The sequence below is a fragment of the Mauremys mutica genome, chromosome 2, assembly GCF_020497125.1.
Source record: "Mauremys mutica isolate MM-2020 ecotype Southern chromosome 2, ASM2049712v1, whole genome shotgun sequence".
Taxonomy (NCBI): Eukaryota; Metazoa; Chordata; order Testudines; family Geoemydidae; genus Mauremys; species Mauremys mutica.
Genome location: NC_059073.1, coordinates 210,194,512 through 210,211,832, shown reverse-complemented (window position 1 = coordinate 210,211,832; position 17,321 = coordinate 210,194,512). Strand labels below are relative to the sequence as shown.

General features: G+C 42.3%; 1 protein-coding gene across 13 annotated transcripts in view; it reads right to left on the bottom strand.

Moving 5' to 3' along the window:
* The window catches only part of CLASP2 (cytoplasmic linker associated protein 2), a 282,235-nt gene that overhangs the window by 167,394 nt on the left and 97,520 nt on the right, over window positions 1-17,321 (bottom strand). For all 13 annotated transcript variants that reach the window (XM_045007895.1, XM_045007896.1, XM_045007897.1 and 10 more), the window contains exon 8: window positions 11,087-11,233. In XM_045007895.1, the coding sequence (XP_044863830.1) occupies window positions 11,087-11,233 (147 nt within the window). The remainder of the gene's footprint in view (window positions 1-11,086; window positions 11,234-17,321) is intronic.

Genomic DNA, 17,321 nt, shown 5'->3' with positions numbered 1-17,321 from the left:
TTCCCTTCATCTAGGAGAGCTGCAAACTCCTGACGGGAGTCCTGGGGGAGCAATTCCATAAATGTGTCCGCCGCCGCCCAGGTATTATAGCTATAGCGGCTAAGGAGGACTTGTTGGTTCACCACGCGGAGTTGGAGGGCCCCTGCGGAATAGACTTTGCGCCCCAGCAAGTCCATGCGCCTAGCGTCTTTAGATTTAGGGGCTGGAGCCTGCTGTCCGTGGCACTCCCTCTCGTTAACCGACTGGACAACGAGAGCGCAAGGTGGGGGGTGGACATACAAATAGTCATAGCCTTTGGAGGGCACCATATATTTACGTTTCACGCCACGTGCAGCAGGTGGGACGGAGGCCGGAGACTGCCAGATCGTGTTGGCATTGGCCTGGATTGTCCGAATGAAGGGAAGAGCCACTCTTGTGGGGGCATCAGATGACAAAATGTCCACCACTGGGTCCTCCACCTCCGGTACCTCCTCGACTTGCAAGTTCATATTTTGTGCAACTCGTCTGAGGAGGTCCTGGTGGGCACGCAGGTCGATAGGGGGAGGGCCGACAGATGAGGTTCCGGCTACAGCCTCATCCGGGGAGGAAGAGGAGGAGAGACCCGGGACAAGTGCGTCGGTCGAGGGCTCGTCATGGTGGAAGGGTCGTGCCTCGCCAGGGAGTTGAGAGTCCTGAGGTTGGGCCGACACTTCCTCTACAGGAGAGGGAGGAGGACGGCTTATCGTTGCCTCCGGCACCCGATGTTCTGTGGTGACAGAGCCCGATGGACCTGGAGGTGCACCTTGGGCCTGATGGTATGCCCACGGTGTCCAGAAACCCCACTGTTGAGGTCCCTGATCCTGAGCCCATGGCTCGTGGAACAATGCAGCAGGCACATCAGCATCATGGGCATACGCACTACCGGCCTGTGAAGACCCGGACGGGTGTCTGGACGGCCGGGGGGGGGGGGGGCGAGCGATAGTATGAGGCCCTCTCCACCGTTGGTGATCTCCTCGGTGCTGGGGATCGGTGCCTGGAGTCGTACCGGTGCTGAGAGCGAGACCGGGACCTGCGACCGGCCCTACGCCGGGAGGTCGACCTGGATCTCGACGGACTCCGGCGGGAACGGCTGCGAGAGTCTCGGTGCCAAGAGCTGGAACGGTACCGAGATGCCGATCCATGCCGCGAGTACAACCGGTACCGATACGGCGATCGGTGCCGGGACTGCGAGCGGTGTCGGGATCGTGAGCGGCCATGAGAAGGCGAACGGCGCCGGGACCTGGATCGGGATCGGCGCCGGGCTGCCGAGGCAACTAACGGGGGTGTCATCATTGCCAGTTTGCCTCTCGAAGGTATTACCCGCACCGGCGGTGCCGCGGACTGAGGCAAGGCCAACTCCGTCATGGCAATAAGGTCCCTTGCAGCCGAGAAAGTCTCAGGCGTAGACGGGACCGTAAGCTCAACCACAGGCGAGGAGCTCTCCAGTACCGGACTCGACGGCCCTCTCGGGACCAGAGTCAACAGTACCACAGCCGTCGGTGCCGCAGCAGATGTAGGTGCCGGGCGGTCCGAACGGGGCTGAGTCTGAGTCACCGAAGGCATCGAAGAAGCGGAAGACTTCGACCTCTTCTGCTTTGGTGAGAGGGATCGGTGCCGATCAGGACCCTGCACCAGAGAAGGCCGGTGCCACGGTGTCTTGGCGGTGCCGGCGCGTTCCAGTGCCGGAGGAGCGCTGCTGGCAGTGAGGTCAGCACTCGGTGCCGAGGATGAAGGGTTTAAAGCTGCCTCCATGAGGAGAGTCTTTAAGCGAAAGTCTCTCTCCTTCTTTGTCCTCGGCTTAAATGACTTGCAAATTCGGCACTTATCTGATACGTGCGATTCCCGGAGGCACCTCAGACACGAGTCGTGGGGATCGCTTGTGGGCATCAGCTTCTTGCAGGCCGAGCATGGCTTGAACCCTGGTGAACCGGGCATGGGCCCCGGCACCGGGTGCGGGGAAGGGCTAATGCCCAAACCCCGTTAACTATTTCTAATCTAACTATTTAAGAACTATTTATACTAATTCCACTATATAACTAAAACAACTATATACAAGAGAACAAGAACAAGGAGAAGCTAGGGAAGTGGAGGACAGCTAAGCCATGCTCTACTGTTCCAACGACCGACCCGGGGGGTAAGAAGGAACTGAGGAGCAGTCGGGTCGGCAGGGGTATATATCCAGTGCCATGGTGGCGCCACTCTAGGGGGTGACCCAGCCGACCCACCGGGAGTTGCTAGGGTAAAAATCTTCCGACGAACGTGCACGCACGGCACGCACACCTAACTGGAATGGATATGAGCAAGCACTCGAAGAACTCCCATTTCTAGATGCCATGCCACTACAGATACAATTAATGGAGGCTCTGGAGCTACATTCTCCATTGGTCTGAAATACACCAAATTTGTTGACTTTCAGAGCAAACTGCAAGCCTATTTCACAGGCTTTTGGGAAGTACGGAGTAGTTAAAGTATGTACTGAACTCTGATTTCATATTTTCAAAAGTTCTCAGTCTTCTCTTAAATAACCTCTGAATCAGCTAAAACAACTTGATATACGATAAAGGGCTTGGTGCATTCACAAATTACATGCAAGAACACAACATTCAAAGAACATTATTGAAGTTGCAAAGTTAAGCACTCAGGGTACCCGTATCAGCGGGTAGCGATCGATTTATCGGGGATCGATATATCGCGTCTCATCTAGATATATCGATCCCCGAACGCACTCCCCATCGACTCCGGAACTCCACCGGAGCGAGCGGCGGTAGCGGAGTCGGCGGGGGAGCCGCGTCCGTCGATCCCGCGCGGTGAGGACAGGAGGTAAGTTGGAATAAGATACTTCGACTTCAGCTAGGGTAGTCCCGTAGCTGAAGTTGCGTATCTTACATCGACACACCACCCCCCGTAGTGTAGACCAGGCCTCAAAAGTTGAGAAATGCCAGAATTAAGGTTACCTGTGCAACTTTAATTTGGTACTCTTGTACATATGCATTATTATATAGTCTAATTACATCATTACATACTATTTTTTCCATAGAACTCCTGCCTCCTTCAGTCCTCAAAACAGACAGTGCCTACTTAATGAGAAGTTATTCAATATTTTGCTTCCTCTTCGATATTCTATATGTGGCTCAAAGCCTTCAGATAGTGTGAAGTAACTTAAGTTGGGCTGTAAACAGAGCTATTAATTTCTTCATAGGCTTTTTCTATAGTTCTCATCACCACAGTATTTGAGTGCTTCCCTAATATTAATTTATCTTCACAACTCACCTGGGTATTAGCTCCATTTTACAGGAATATGAAAAATTCACATGTTCTGTGCATATATATTTTCCTACTGTATCTTCCACTGCATGCATCCGATGAAGTGGGTTTTAGCCCACAAAAGCTTATGCTCAAATACATTTGTTAGGCTAAGGTGCCACAAGTACTCCTTGCTCTTCCCCCCCCCCCCGAGTGCTGTAGCTATGCCAACTTAACCCTGGTGTAGACATGGCTGGGTTGACATGCTTCTGTTGCCCTAACTCCTGCCGCTCAGGGAGGTGGAATTCCTACAACGACAGAAAACCCTCTTGTCACAGTAGGATGCACCTACATTACAGTGGCATAACTACAGGACTGTAGCTATAGAGCTGTAACACTCAGTTTAGACATGGCCTTAATGCGCACATAGCTTACACTGGCAAAACACTGCTTTTGCTGGTAAAGCTTATTCCAAACACACACACAGGAGCGCAATAAGCTATATAAGCAGCAGTTTTGCCAGAATAACTGTGTCTACACTAAGGGCTGTTGCCAGCCCAGCTATGTCAGTCAGAGATCACACCTCATCACATCCTTGACCAGCAAAAGATCGTAGCATAGACTTAGCTTCAGTTAATAGGAATTGATATATATTTTGACTGTACTTTTTGCATGTTAGTGATTGGATATTGCCCCAAATAGTGCATCTCTTATACAAGTTTTCTTTCTACACAAGAAAGTGGCATCAGTAAAACTTCAAGCGTGAATCTAAACAGAAATAATTAAACCAGTTAAAAAAAGATTGAATAGATGCTTCTATGTAAGACTGGTTTACTTCAGTTTAGTATAAGTCAGTCAGTTAGGAATGGGTTTAAGATAAACCTAATAAGTCATTCAAATTGATATAGGAGTGTCCACAGAACATTTTGCGTTGGTTTAACTATATTAGTTTAAAAGAGACAGTTCAATTTATACCCAAGTAAGTTACATTGGTAGACTAGCCCTTATGTTTGTCTAAGGCCTTGCATAAAAATAAGCTTGCACCAGATTAGCTAAAGGTGCAATTTTAAATCAATGCTATTAAAGTGAAAATGTTGTGTAAACGTTTTACACTCTGGTTTAATTCTATAAGAAAAAAATTGAACATAACTAAAATCAACCACGCTTAAACCTAAGTGAAACAAAATTAATAGCAAGAACTTGTTCAGCTGAGTTTATACACATTTCTTCCCCAATTTTGTAATCTTAGTTACTAAAGGCAATGCAGGTAGAAACATTTATTAAAGTTGCCCAACACTGCTCATTGTAAAACTATGAGCAGTGTTGGGCTCAGCTGCTTACAACTTTGCCAAATTTGAACCATTTGGGCTGAGATTTTCCATGCTGGGTGCTATGGCTGATACAGGTTTCAGCTAAAATGTTTCAGCTGTTTCTGAGAATAAGATTGTAGACAAATATTTTCTCCATGTTAAAAAAAATCTTACATTTTTACTGAGAAGCTCAGGCACTTTCATGCTTTAACGCATGGACTTGAAAATTTGGCAGGTGATTGACTGCCTTTTTGACAGAGCTGCGCCTTCTGTTCCTTTGAAATGCCTCTCAAATATAAGCATCTGAAAAATCTGATTTCACTCATGCTCTCCAGAGACTTTAGAGGTTGCCAACTAACTTCTCTACAGATTCCGCTTGCACTCCTGCCTCACATATCAGATTAAATCTTCTACTATTACCAAGAGCAAGTCTACACTACAAAATTAAGTCAACCTAAGTTGTGTCGACATACAGCCACCACAATAATTAAATTGCTTTTGCATGTCCACGCTACGGTCCTTTTGCCAGTGGTGTGTGTCCTCACAAGCAGCTCTTGCAGCGAAGCAGAGAGTGGAGTACCATGGGTAGCAATCTTACTCTGCAATTTGCCATTATCTGGCACAGGCTGTTTTGAGTCGCATATGGGTGAACATGAGAACATGGTTTCAACGGCCCATGATGCTGTTTTCTCCATCCCATAATATCTGCATCCTATAATGTTTTGTGCCTCTTTTCAAAAGCCCCACAAACCCATGCATTTGCCATCTCTGTGAGAAGCATGCATCCAGCACTGCTATTCAGTGGTGTGTTGACCTTTACGAACACAACACACCTGGTCCTTCAGCATTTTCAGAGTTGCCAGAGAAGCTGCGAGGGATATAACAATGCCTTGCAGGCTGATGGATGTAGAAAGAAACAATTCAAGATTGTTGTTGGCATTCAGCTCAGTTACAGATGGTGGAGCACTGGTTCTGGGCCAGAGAAACAAGCACAGACTGGTGCAATTGCATCATTATGCAGGTTTGGGGTGACAAGCAGTGACTGCAGAAGTTTTGGATGTGCAAGGACACATTAATGGAACTGTGTGTGGAGCTCGCCCCAACCCTCCGGCACAGTGACACCAAAAAAAGCTGCACTCACGGTGAAGAAGCAATTGCTGTGTGGAAGCTGGCCATACAAGATTGCTAATGATCAGTCGGGAATCAATTTGGAGTTGGGAAATCCACTGTGGGGGGGTTGCTGTGATGCGAGTATACAGGCACATTAATTGGGTCTTGCTGTGAAGGACTGTAACGCTTGGCAAAGTGTAGTACATTCTGAGTGGTTCTGCAGCAATGGGGTTTCTGAACTGTGGTTGGGCAATAGATGGCATGCTTATCCCTATTTTGGCATCAGACAACCTTGCCAACGAGTACATCAGCAGAAAGAACTACTTTTCTATGGTATTGCAAGCACTGGTGGATCACCAGAGATGTTTTACCAACTTCAGTGTAGGATAGTGCATTATGCATAATTTTTAAAAACACTGAGCTTTTCAGAATGATGCAAGCAAAGACTTTCTTTCCAGACCGGTGGATTACCATTGGGGATATGGAAATACCAATCATGATCCTTGGCAAGCCAACTTACCCTTCATTCCTGTGGCTCATGAAGCTGTAGACCTGCCACCTCAACAGCAGCAAGGAGCGCTTCAACTATACACTCAGCAGGTGCAGAATGGCTATTGCAGGTGCCTTTGGCCATTTGAAAGGGCACTGGCACTGTCTATTCATGCAATTAGACTTTAGTGAAAAAAATATCCCCATGGTTATAGCTGCCTGCTGTGCGTGTCATAACAACTGTGAAGCAATTTTCCACCAGGGTGGAGCACAGAGGTGGAATGCCTGAGCAGCCAGATATCAGGGCTATAAGAAAAGCTCAACAGGGAGCTATAAAGCTCAGGGAGGCTTTGAAAAACTGTTTCAATAGTGAGCCACAGTAATGTGTTATTGTTGTACTGTGCTCTGCTGGGCATTGTTTTTTAGCATCCTGGTACGAGCCTTGTAAAGAGTGCTCTGTGTGTGATAATATAATATTGTGAATGCACCTATTGCTTTTATCTTTTAATGATGTCAGCTCCAGCCACCTTATGTTGTGAACTAATAAAGATGAATTAATTTTCCATAAATAAACGTTTATTTCAAACATATGCAAAAACAATTGTGACTGAATGAAACTATATAAATTCAGGGAAAAGAACCTTTGAAAGGGAAAGAACATTCATTCTCATTTCAAACAATACACCACCATTCACTCTCTCCAGTCAGAGTACGTGCGGCTGTGATTCTCTGTACTCTTTCCTCAGGGTGGAGGGGTAGTGGTACTGCAGTGGCCCTGGAACATATGGGGTGGGTTGGATCGGTAGGGAGGTCCCAGAATGCAGTTCTCAATAGGCTGCAGTGGGAGATGACCACCACAGGTGACTTAGACCAGAAGTCTATAAGAGTCTCCATCATGTCCGTCCGGCACTTGAGAAGCATTGTCGTGTCTTCCTGCGTCTGTCCTTTTGCTGCATGTTTCTCCTTTCTGCACGCTCCCTTCCCATTCTGTCCAGAAGAGCACTCCTCCAAGCAAAGGCTTGCAGGATCTCTTGGAACATGTAGTCCCATGTTGTCTTTCTTCTCCTCATCTGGCTGAACTGTTCCACTGGTGTGGATGGTGAGACCCTCAAGGCCACATTTCCAGCTGCAAAAGACAAAATGCACAGAGGTATTATTGTGAGTGTTTTCACTCCCCTTGATCCATAAAAGTTATAATTATTGCAGTCTCACTTCTGCTGGGATTCATAGAGCACGGTGGCAGTTCCAGCCATAGTGAGTACGGTCCAGGGAGAAAGGGACAGTTTGGGACAAGGGGGGTGGGGAGCACACGGGCACCAGCATATGTGGAATAGGGCAACTGAACTGAATAATGGCACTGTTTTCCACAAGTGGTGGTGATTTTAGCTGGCATCTTACTCCTGAGGGTAACCCCTGAAAGGGAACAGCCCCTGCACACTTCTGGACGCAGACTGGGTCCATATGCTGCTAGCCTGTGTGCTGCAAGGGTGCTAGCTGAAGTAATTGCTGACTGGCTTGGAAAAGTGTCCTACCACGGTGGAAGAAATAGGGTAGCCCTCCCCAGAAACCTTCAGCAGAGGATTGCAGAGCATCTCCAAGAAAGTTTCCTTGAGATCTCTATGGAGGATTCATGGGACATCCCAGTGTGCATTCCCCAGGACCCACTCTGCCTCACTATATAAGGGAACGAGAAGCAGATAGCAACTCTTCCTCTATTGATTATTTCACTACATCTTCTACCCTGATTAAAAAAATAGCAAATGAACTGCAATACCAAAGCAAACTGCATGCTTACCAGAAGTTCCTTCCCTTACATCAGCTCGCCAGTTCTGTACGGTAGGGACTGGCTCAACTGCTCCGGCATCAGAAAGAGTTCCTGGCTTGCCGCACCACTGGATCCTCCAGTAATCTGTTCCCCATACTCCTCCTCCATTTCCTCGTCCAATACCTCCTCCTCACTATGTACTACAGGGGCCAGCCCGTCAAAGTATCCACAGGCAGTGGGCCTCCACAAAGGATGCAGTCTCTTGTAGAAGCAGCATGTTTTCAGCTCCGCTCCAGAGCAACTGTTAGCCTTCTTTGCCTTCTGGTACACCTGCTGCAGCTCTTTGATTTTCACGTGAACTGTTGTATATCCCTGTTGTAGTCCTTCTCCCATGCCCTGAGCGATCTGCTCATAAATACTGGCGTTTCTATGGCTGGATCAGAGCTGTGCCTGCAGAGTCTCTTTTCCCCACAAAGCCAGGAGATCCACCACCTCTGTGTACTCCAGGTAGGAGCGTGTTGCTACGTGGAGCTGGCATGGTCAGCTAGGCAGTTGCTATGTGAGCTCTCCACGCAAAGCAAACAGGTAATGGAATTTAAAATTTGAGAGGCTTTAAAAGGAGAGAGTTGAGCTCAAAACCGTGACCAGAGCGGTCATAATGGGGCATTGTGGGATACCTCCTGGAGACCACTATAAGTTGCCATAAATAACATTGTCTAACCTGACACAGCATCAACCTAACTACAAAGACCTAAGTGCTACGCCTCTCATGGAGGTCAAGTTATTAAGTCGGCATAATGGTTGAGTTACATTGGCGGGAGCAACATTTTAGTGTAGATGCTTAGAGAGGTAGGTTGACGTAAACTGCCTTGCATCAACCTAACTCTATAGTGTACACCGGGACTAATTTTCTTCTTTTAGAGGCAACACTTCCTTTTTGCATAACCAAGATCACAAGAAATCCTTAGCCTGATTACAGTAAACAAGACCCAACCAAAACAAAACCAAAAAAGCCAAGAACCTCTGTTATCTTTACCAGCCTGAAATGAATGGGAAACAGTATGCGTATACTAGGAATATTTTTGCATTCACAGTAATTGTATCATCTTTCTCTGAGAGAAGACTAAGTTATTCCATCAAATATGCTAGCCTAATTTTTTTTTAAAACATCTTCAAAACCTTGACTACAGCAATGTGAACTGGCTAAATCTATATAGAAAGCGAGAGAAGAAACACCTTTAAGGTTTCCAGAACTAAAAAGGGAAGACTGATAGGAAAGGCAAACATTTATTTTTGACATGTCTCAATTTTGTTAGACTAGTGCTATTACTTTTGTACAGTCTAATTTCCTGAAACTTGTTTTTTCAAGTGTGGCAGTCAATCAGGAAAAGAAAGAAAGCAAAATAAAGTTTCAGCAATTTAAAGTTTATTATTTTATAGTTAATATTTCTTCTGTGATGAAGTTTTAGATAGTTTAGTAGAGTGGTTAACTGTTTATCATACTAGTAGAGTGGCTACAGTTAATAGAATTACAATTTTAAAATCTTGGTAAGAACTTTGCCTACTTTGTAATGGAGGGAATTTTGAATCTCAAAAATTCAGTTCAGTATCACATCTGTGTAACATTTGAAAAAAAAATAGTCCAATGCTCTTAATGTACAATCCTGTTCCTTTTAAACATCAGTTTATCATAAAAGGGACCTACAAAGCAAAACTAAAATTTTTAATTAAGTCTAGATACCCGTACTAAATGTCCACGAGAACCAGGATGAGAAAGGTATTCGGCAAAAAAAGTAAATATTAAGCAACTTTAAAAAATAAAACAAGTTGTGTGAAATCCTTTTGTTTATGTACTTCCTGGTTCACGCCGACATCATAAATTGAACTGTTATGCCAGTACTTATATCATCACCTTCTGAGAATATCTTCAGTGAACAAGAAAGTACTATTATATTGGAAGGGAGAAAAGATATATATTAGTTGTATCTTATTGGTATGCTAATGAACCCCACAACTTGGTTGGTGAGTACACGTAATACATATATCTTGCCGATTCATTTTCACTGGGCAGTTCACATTTAACAGACAATGTTAGATGAGCAACCTAGAATTGAAAAAATCTTGCAGACAGGTTCCAGCAAACAAAACAGTGAGGCTTATCTAAAAAAAAAAAACCACTATTAAAAATAATTAGCTATTCATAGCTTTTAATATCTAAAGACTGGCATAATGAAAAAATTGCACCCTCAGCAGGCTGAAATCAGATCCTTTTAATTTTCAGGTACTTCAAAGTAGAAATGGAAATAAATGTTTTCCCAAACTATATCATTTGCTGAATACTGAGAAGGCAAATATGCCAACTGTCATCCTTCTAGTAGTAAATATTCACTTTCATTCTTAGATAAAAATGGTTGAAAAAGAAGTAATAATTAAGTTTCTGGTTAGATCTTAGATATAGAATTAGAATGAACTCCATGCAATGAGTCTGATACCACAGATCACAAACAGATTTCTCTAACTAAAATGATTAACTTCCATACATAATAAGAACAAGCGATGTACTGCTTATTTCTATTACACATAAATCATGTTAACAGTTTCGTATATTGCTCAGCTTTTTCTGTTTTTTTAAATATATTTCATAGTTAATGTATCCAGTTTAAGAAGGGAAAAAACTCTAAAGGTGTACTAGATGCCCACACCCCTCTGTTTTGTTGAGGTACATCAAGGTTCTTCAACCATTTGAAAAAAGAGTGGGCCTCCATTACAAGTTGAATTCTACAAATCTATTGCAGATTTTATAAACATGTTTGTTTCAATAATTGGTTGTCCTGAAAGTTATCAGAGACTCTCACATTTATTCAGCACTTTCATCAATCCGATTTCCACCTTCGACACGTTCATTTGATTTATGACACCCATTCTATGACAGAAACATTTGTAGCCCTTTATGTGTTAACTGTATGCTTATATACCCACATATATAGCAGCTAAAGTACTACATCAATCAAATAAGCAAAACCAAGGACTCATTAATAAAGCTTTGTTAATTGTATATAATAAACAATCATCCTCCAAAGTTCTTTGATTTGTGCTCGCTATGTCAGGTTTGGTGGAAAAGCATATCAGAGTGTGAGTAGATTTATATTACCTCCAACCTTAGGCCCACCAGCTGAACCTGGTTTTCTTGCACTGTTTGAAGGATTCCCAAGTTTTTTAGGTGCAGGAACCTTGAAAGCTGAGGCAGCTGACGATGGCCTATTTCCATCCACTGACTCCTCATCATCAAAGCTTTTATCTACAAAAGGATACATAAAATAAATTTACTTAGGAGAACAGAGGAGTTTTTTAAAAAATTGCTCTGCTGCACTTTCCACAGAAATTTACCAGAAGATGAAATAAAAATCAATACTAATTTTGCCCTTTGTCTGTGGCATGGGAAACAGATGACAAAGAAAAATAAAAAGCATTTTAACACCACAAGATTTTATACAATACTGCCTTTGGATTTGAAATTATCATTATAATATTAAACACAAAAATGAATCCTACACAGTCAACATCACAAAAAGAAAAATTCTCTGCACAGGTTAAATATTTCCTGTCCATCATCTTCACAAAAATGAATATAATATTCAGTTCATTCCAGGCTATCCAAGAGCAATGCTTCTCCCTTTTCCTCTACTCATGCATGCATTTTCTGCTACACATCCTCCCACAATGTGTCTACCAACACTCCCTGTCTCATTCCTTCCACCCAGATCTTGCAACTTACAATCACAGATCCGCTTGCAGATCAACCGCCTCATTCCTCTGATAGCTCTTAATTCCCCTCACACTAGGATGCTCCCAATACCTCACATGGCCACACACAATAGATTCTCAATACCAATCAAAGATTCTATCCAAAACTGTCAGAAAACACCATAGCTCCACCACTGAGATTTGTGCCGGCATCTTTCTCTCTCTTCCCTGCACTAGGTGCAGAAACAACCAATCAGCTTCAAGGTGACATCATCTTCTGGTAGCCACTGCCAGATGAAGAGGTGAAAATTCTTCATACATATAAATTCATTCCCACACACACAAACACACCATCTGCAGCCACAATTTCAACCTTTTAAAAATTTCATAGCCATACTTTGCTTGAGGGTTTTCACACACACCCCAAAAATACAAGGACTTGTCTTTTGTTCAGTCAAGTCAGAAACTCATCTTCAGCTAACAGTTAAAATATTCTCAATAGAGGATGTGTTGCACTTGGTGCTTAAATTAATTTTTTTATTAAAAAGAATTCCAGAAGCAGACTGCGACCATTTTGTAATTCATTTAGTAGAAAAAGTTGGATTTATCTAAAACCTGTAATGCACGTAAAAACAAATCTGTAGTTCATATCATAAACGAGATGGGTGAGGCTGACACACAGCTGCATAACAATGATATACGCCAATTTAGCACATATTTCTTCACTTGAACCTGCCATTTCTAAAAAATATCACAGCACTGCTTTTATTTCAGGAATTTTCATGTTTATTTAACCTTGGTGTACACTGAATGGCAAAACGTTCCCTATAAAATGAGCTATATTTAAAAAGAATCTCCTGGGGGAAGACACATTCACTATCATATCAGAGCAAACATGTTTTTCCAAATGGCATTTATAGCGACAGCTGATGTAAAAACACTGAGCATTCTGGGATTTACTTTAGTTTCCTAATGACAGTATCACTTCAGAAATATTTTTGTTTAACCAAAACAACATATAGCAATATTAAACCTCTACTTTCATTTACAATCAAAAACCCAGAAAACATCAGGAATTGTATATCTGAAAATTTTCTCCAACATGCTTGTTTCCTTTTAACTACCATTATAAGAGAATGTGATTAAGAATACTTCTGTGTATGGATATGTAAGCAAAACAGAATGCAAGAGGAAGGGCAGTGAAGAAACACATTAGTCCATGAGTTTCCATGGAAACAGTACTCAGTCCTCACACAAGAACTGGGAGAATACACTTCAGTTCTAACTAAGAAAAGACACTGATTTAACTCTTAGTGTCTTAAAAAGGTAACTGTAGACATCAGCATTTTTTAAGAAACTGTTAGACCTATTAATCTAATCACACGATTAAGTTTTATAAACTTAATGCTGCATGAAATAAATGTTAATGGTAGTGGCTAACACTGAGGATTTTGACTCAGGGAAACACCGTAACTTCAAAATAATATTAAAAAACAGGCTGTAGATGAAGCCAATTTTTAACATCTTTTTTTAAACATGATGAATATCCACCTAAAACTTCTTAAATTATGATACCAGAAGTAGCTGATTATTAAAACTCAACTCTAAATTTATTTTTCACTGTTAATACATACATACTGCATTTTTTTCAGCTTTGATTATGAAAACAGGTTAGACTTTCATATAGTCAAACACACAATTCTGCAGTCTATGAGCTGCAAATAGTGTATGAGAAGACAATTTTTATTAAAAATAAAACAGTTTCCAGTGCAATTAAAAAGTAATGGTAAGATTTCTGCTGATTTTACATTTGTAAAAGTTCTTATTCCAGAGTATATATGAAGCTGCAGGGGACTTTAAAAAGAATACTGGACAGATTTCTACTGAAAATGCACACAAATTACTCTATAATCCTACAAATACATAAATTGAATATGATGACACCTAGTTTAATAAGAAATTTTAAATCTAAGATGATAAAAAAATTACATGCAAGATTTTATAATACATGAAGTAAAAATGTAATTATAGTTTTTTATAGGAATTACAACTTCCCCCCCAGCCTTGTGTGTATTTATGTCTCTGGGTTTTATAAACAACAGAATCCCCACTGATCTTCAGGGAGACTCCAGTTCTAGAAGACCCATAACAGCATTTGCATATATCCAAAGCTTCAAATCTGTGTTTACAGAAATTATTACAGGCTTATATAAATGTATTACATTTGCTTCAAGTATTATGTAAAATTCACATCTTTTCTCTCTCTCTCTCTCTCTCTCACACACACACACACACACACACACGAGTACCTAATCATGAAAATAAATACACCTGTATATATTCCTGTCTGCAGCACTCCGGATTTGGGCATTTTTTTCAGCAGGGTATAAATCCACTAAAATCAGCTGAGTTGAATCCACCTACTCCTGGCCATAAATTAGCCCACTGTGTACATCTGAAACACTGCATCTGGCCATCCTGAGATTAGCAGCCCTGGTGAAGTCCTGTCTATGCATGCAGTTTTCAAATTTATTTCATTATTTCTAATTTAATTAATTTCACTATTTCCAAGTCAAATTTCTTCACTAAATATAGGAAATTGCAATAACTGGGGATAATGTGTAAAGTATATATGAAGTTTTAAAATGTAATTGTTTGAAAATTACCTCAAGATGTGAAGAGGGGGAAATAACAAAAACAAAAAACACACCTCTTCCCATTCTTGGATTCCTCAAAATGGCCAATTTTCACACACAAAATATCACACATACAAAATTTATTTTGGGACCAAGAAACCAGAACCCTAAATCATATTTTTTCCAGAAAGTTACAAGTTACTGAAAGCAGGAGTTATACAAACTGATCCATAACTTTAAATAGAGTGTTGCTATAACAAACAGTAGCATAATACACATGTTCAATTCTTTTGTACAAGGTATCAGATTTTCAGGAAGCAAGCAATGCACAGCAAGCAATGAACAGAATTAAGCTGCAAAGGAAATGGAGAATTAACGGGATGAAAGAATTCAAATTTCAGTCATTTCTCTGACTGTGGTTTGGTGACTCAGCAACTTAATTTTAAATCAATACAGGTGAACTCTTTAAAGAAGAAAAAGGGAGTCAGGGCTTGTCTATACAGTGGGGGAATTCACTCTAGGAGGGTATGATTTCTAAAGTGCAATAATGTGTTACTCATCAGTAAGTCATGTAGACCCTACTGGTGTGCACTAAAGGTTCATTACAGTGCTTTAATGTACTACGTCAAACACCACATTAAAGCATACTAGCAGTATCAACATGGATCAATTCATGCACAACATTAGTACGCTTTAGAAATCACATTCCCATACAGCACATTACCCCATCATGTAGACAAGCCTTTAGGCACCCAACTCCCCATTGAAATTCAGTGACAGTTGGGTACCTAATTTGCTCAGGTCTCTCTGAAAATCTAAGCCTATATTCCTGCTAGTTAGTGACAATACATTTCTAATGTGAAGCAAAATTTTTCTTAAAATGGACAAAGTCAAAAATTAAAGCAACTCAAAATTTGGATTAATACTATCTTTAAGATTAAAATCCAGACATGGCAATTAGCATGGACTGACAGTCCTGAGTTGTACTTGCTGCCCATGACTATTATACCATATACAGTATTTAATGAGTCACCTAGAACCTGTGAAGTCCTGTATATTTCTACAATACAGGCTGAACAAACTGAAAGCAACAACAAATGCAGAATGAATTTGAAAATTTCTAATAGGAAGAGTATGCCACAGATCAAGCACATAATCACAGAACACTAGCTTCTATCACCATGAGGTTAAATTCAGGGCAAAATAAATAGCTAATTGTCCAACTATACCCAAAGAAGGCCAGGAGACACTCGATGTGGTTTAATTAGGCTGCAACTTTATTAACAACTGTCTGGGAGTACCTGGCAGATAAAAGTGTACAGTGTAGGTAACTCCATGATCATTTCAATATCTATCCGGGGGGCTTCCATCAGTCCCTTTCTTTTTTCCCCCCACCCTCGTCCCCAGCCAACACGCTGCTGGGACCTTACCATTCCCACTCCCTCAAATGAAGGATAAGGTGGGCTATAAAGGAGGAGGGAAAAGTCATCCCTGCCATTCCAGTCACAGAAGCCACAAACCTCCCTGTTTCTGCTCCTTTAACAAATACTCCTTTAAATCCTTTACCAAACCATTTATCTGATCACTGTATCCCTTCCCTAATGAGCACCTGCACTGGATATCTGCCCCACATTTACAGAATGAGTTGCGACATCATAGCCTAACCCCCATTCCATACTCGCCCAAACTAAGCCCTGCCCAAACTCGCTGTGAGGAAGGGGAAATAACGCCCCCACACACACACTGCCTTGGCCAACCTGGCAGTGAGGGAAAAATTCCTTCCCAGCCCGACAAGAAAGGAGTAGGTAGCAGAGTGCCTACAGCAGATCCTGACCAAACCTGGTATTTTGCCACTTCCAAAGCTCGGAGGATGGGTGCCGCTCTGCTTGGTCCAGGTGAAAAAGGGCTTCCCCTGCCCTCTTCCAGTCAGCTGGGGGGATGATTCAGCATCCTCATGCAACATTTATGCCCCTGCCCTTAAAGAGGTATACTCCTTTCCCCAGCAAGTCAGACAACACATACACACACAAACCCCGAAGGTGTGGTGCAGTCATTGGTCAAATTGTATCTTAAAGGCCAATTTTGAAAATAAACAGAAAAAAAAATCAGAGCAAGATCTGAAGGTCAACAAAAAACAGAACTGGAGTTGTACTGAACTAATGATCCAGAAGCCTAATAGCAGAGACTAAAACAAGCTATAAGGATTTCAGATCCAGTATGTCTCATCATACTAACACAAAAAGCCTTAACTATTGGCAGTGAATAAACCACTGAATATCTTGAATGAAAGTAGCCTCCATGCTGTGATATTTGTCAAAATATTAATATAACAAGGTAGAATTCAACTGACCACTTTCCCCTCCCCCAAGTACCTGTGACAGGTACTGGATTTAAAAAAAATTAAATAAAAAGGTTCTAAAGAGGGTTTGTTCTCTAGGAAATACAACCAAAGCTTGTTTACAATTACAAGGGATCATTCCAAAATTCTACACGAGGTAAAAAAGAACCGTGTCAGATAGTTGGAACCCCTTAAGTTTGCAAACACAATTTCCATTCCAGGTTTTAGAAGCACGGATTGCAATGACTTCTTGGAACATCTGGGATAAAATCTTTAGCTCAATTTCAGTTGAACTGGTGCAGCTTACAAAAGTTTCTCTCAAGCACAAAAAAGGAAGCTACAAGGACTGCAGGCGCACCACTTTAAGTTCATTGTTTTAATTCCATCCCTCAATGCTGTGCCATGCATTTCTCAGTGAGCATTCTGCCCCCTGCATCAGGCATTCCCTGGGGCCATTTTGTCAGTGCTAACATGAAGTGCTTTATGAGTACATTCCTGCAGCACACAACTGTTTATCAGCCAGGGCCGCCCAGAGGGGGGGGTCAAGAGGGGCAATTTGCCCCAGGCCCCCGAGCCCCACAGGGGCCCCCACGAGAGTTTTTCGGGGCCCCTGGAGCGGGGTCCTTCACTCGCTCCGGGGGGCCCGGAAAACTCTTGCGGGGCCGGGC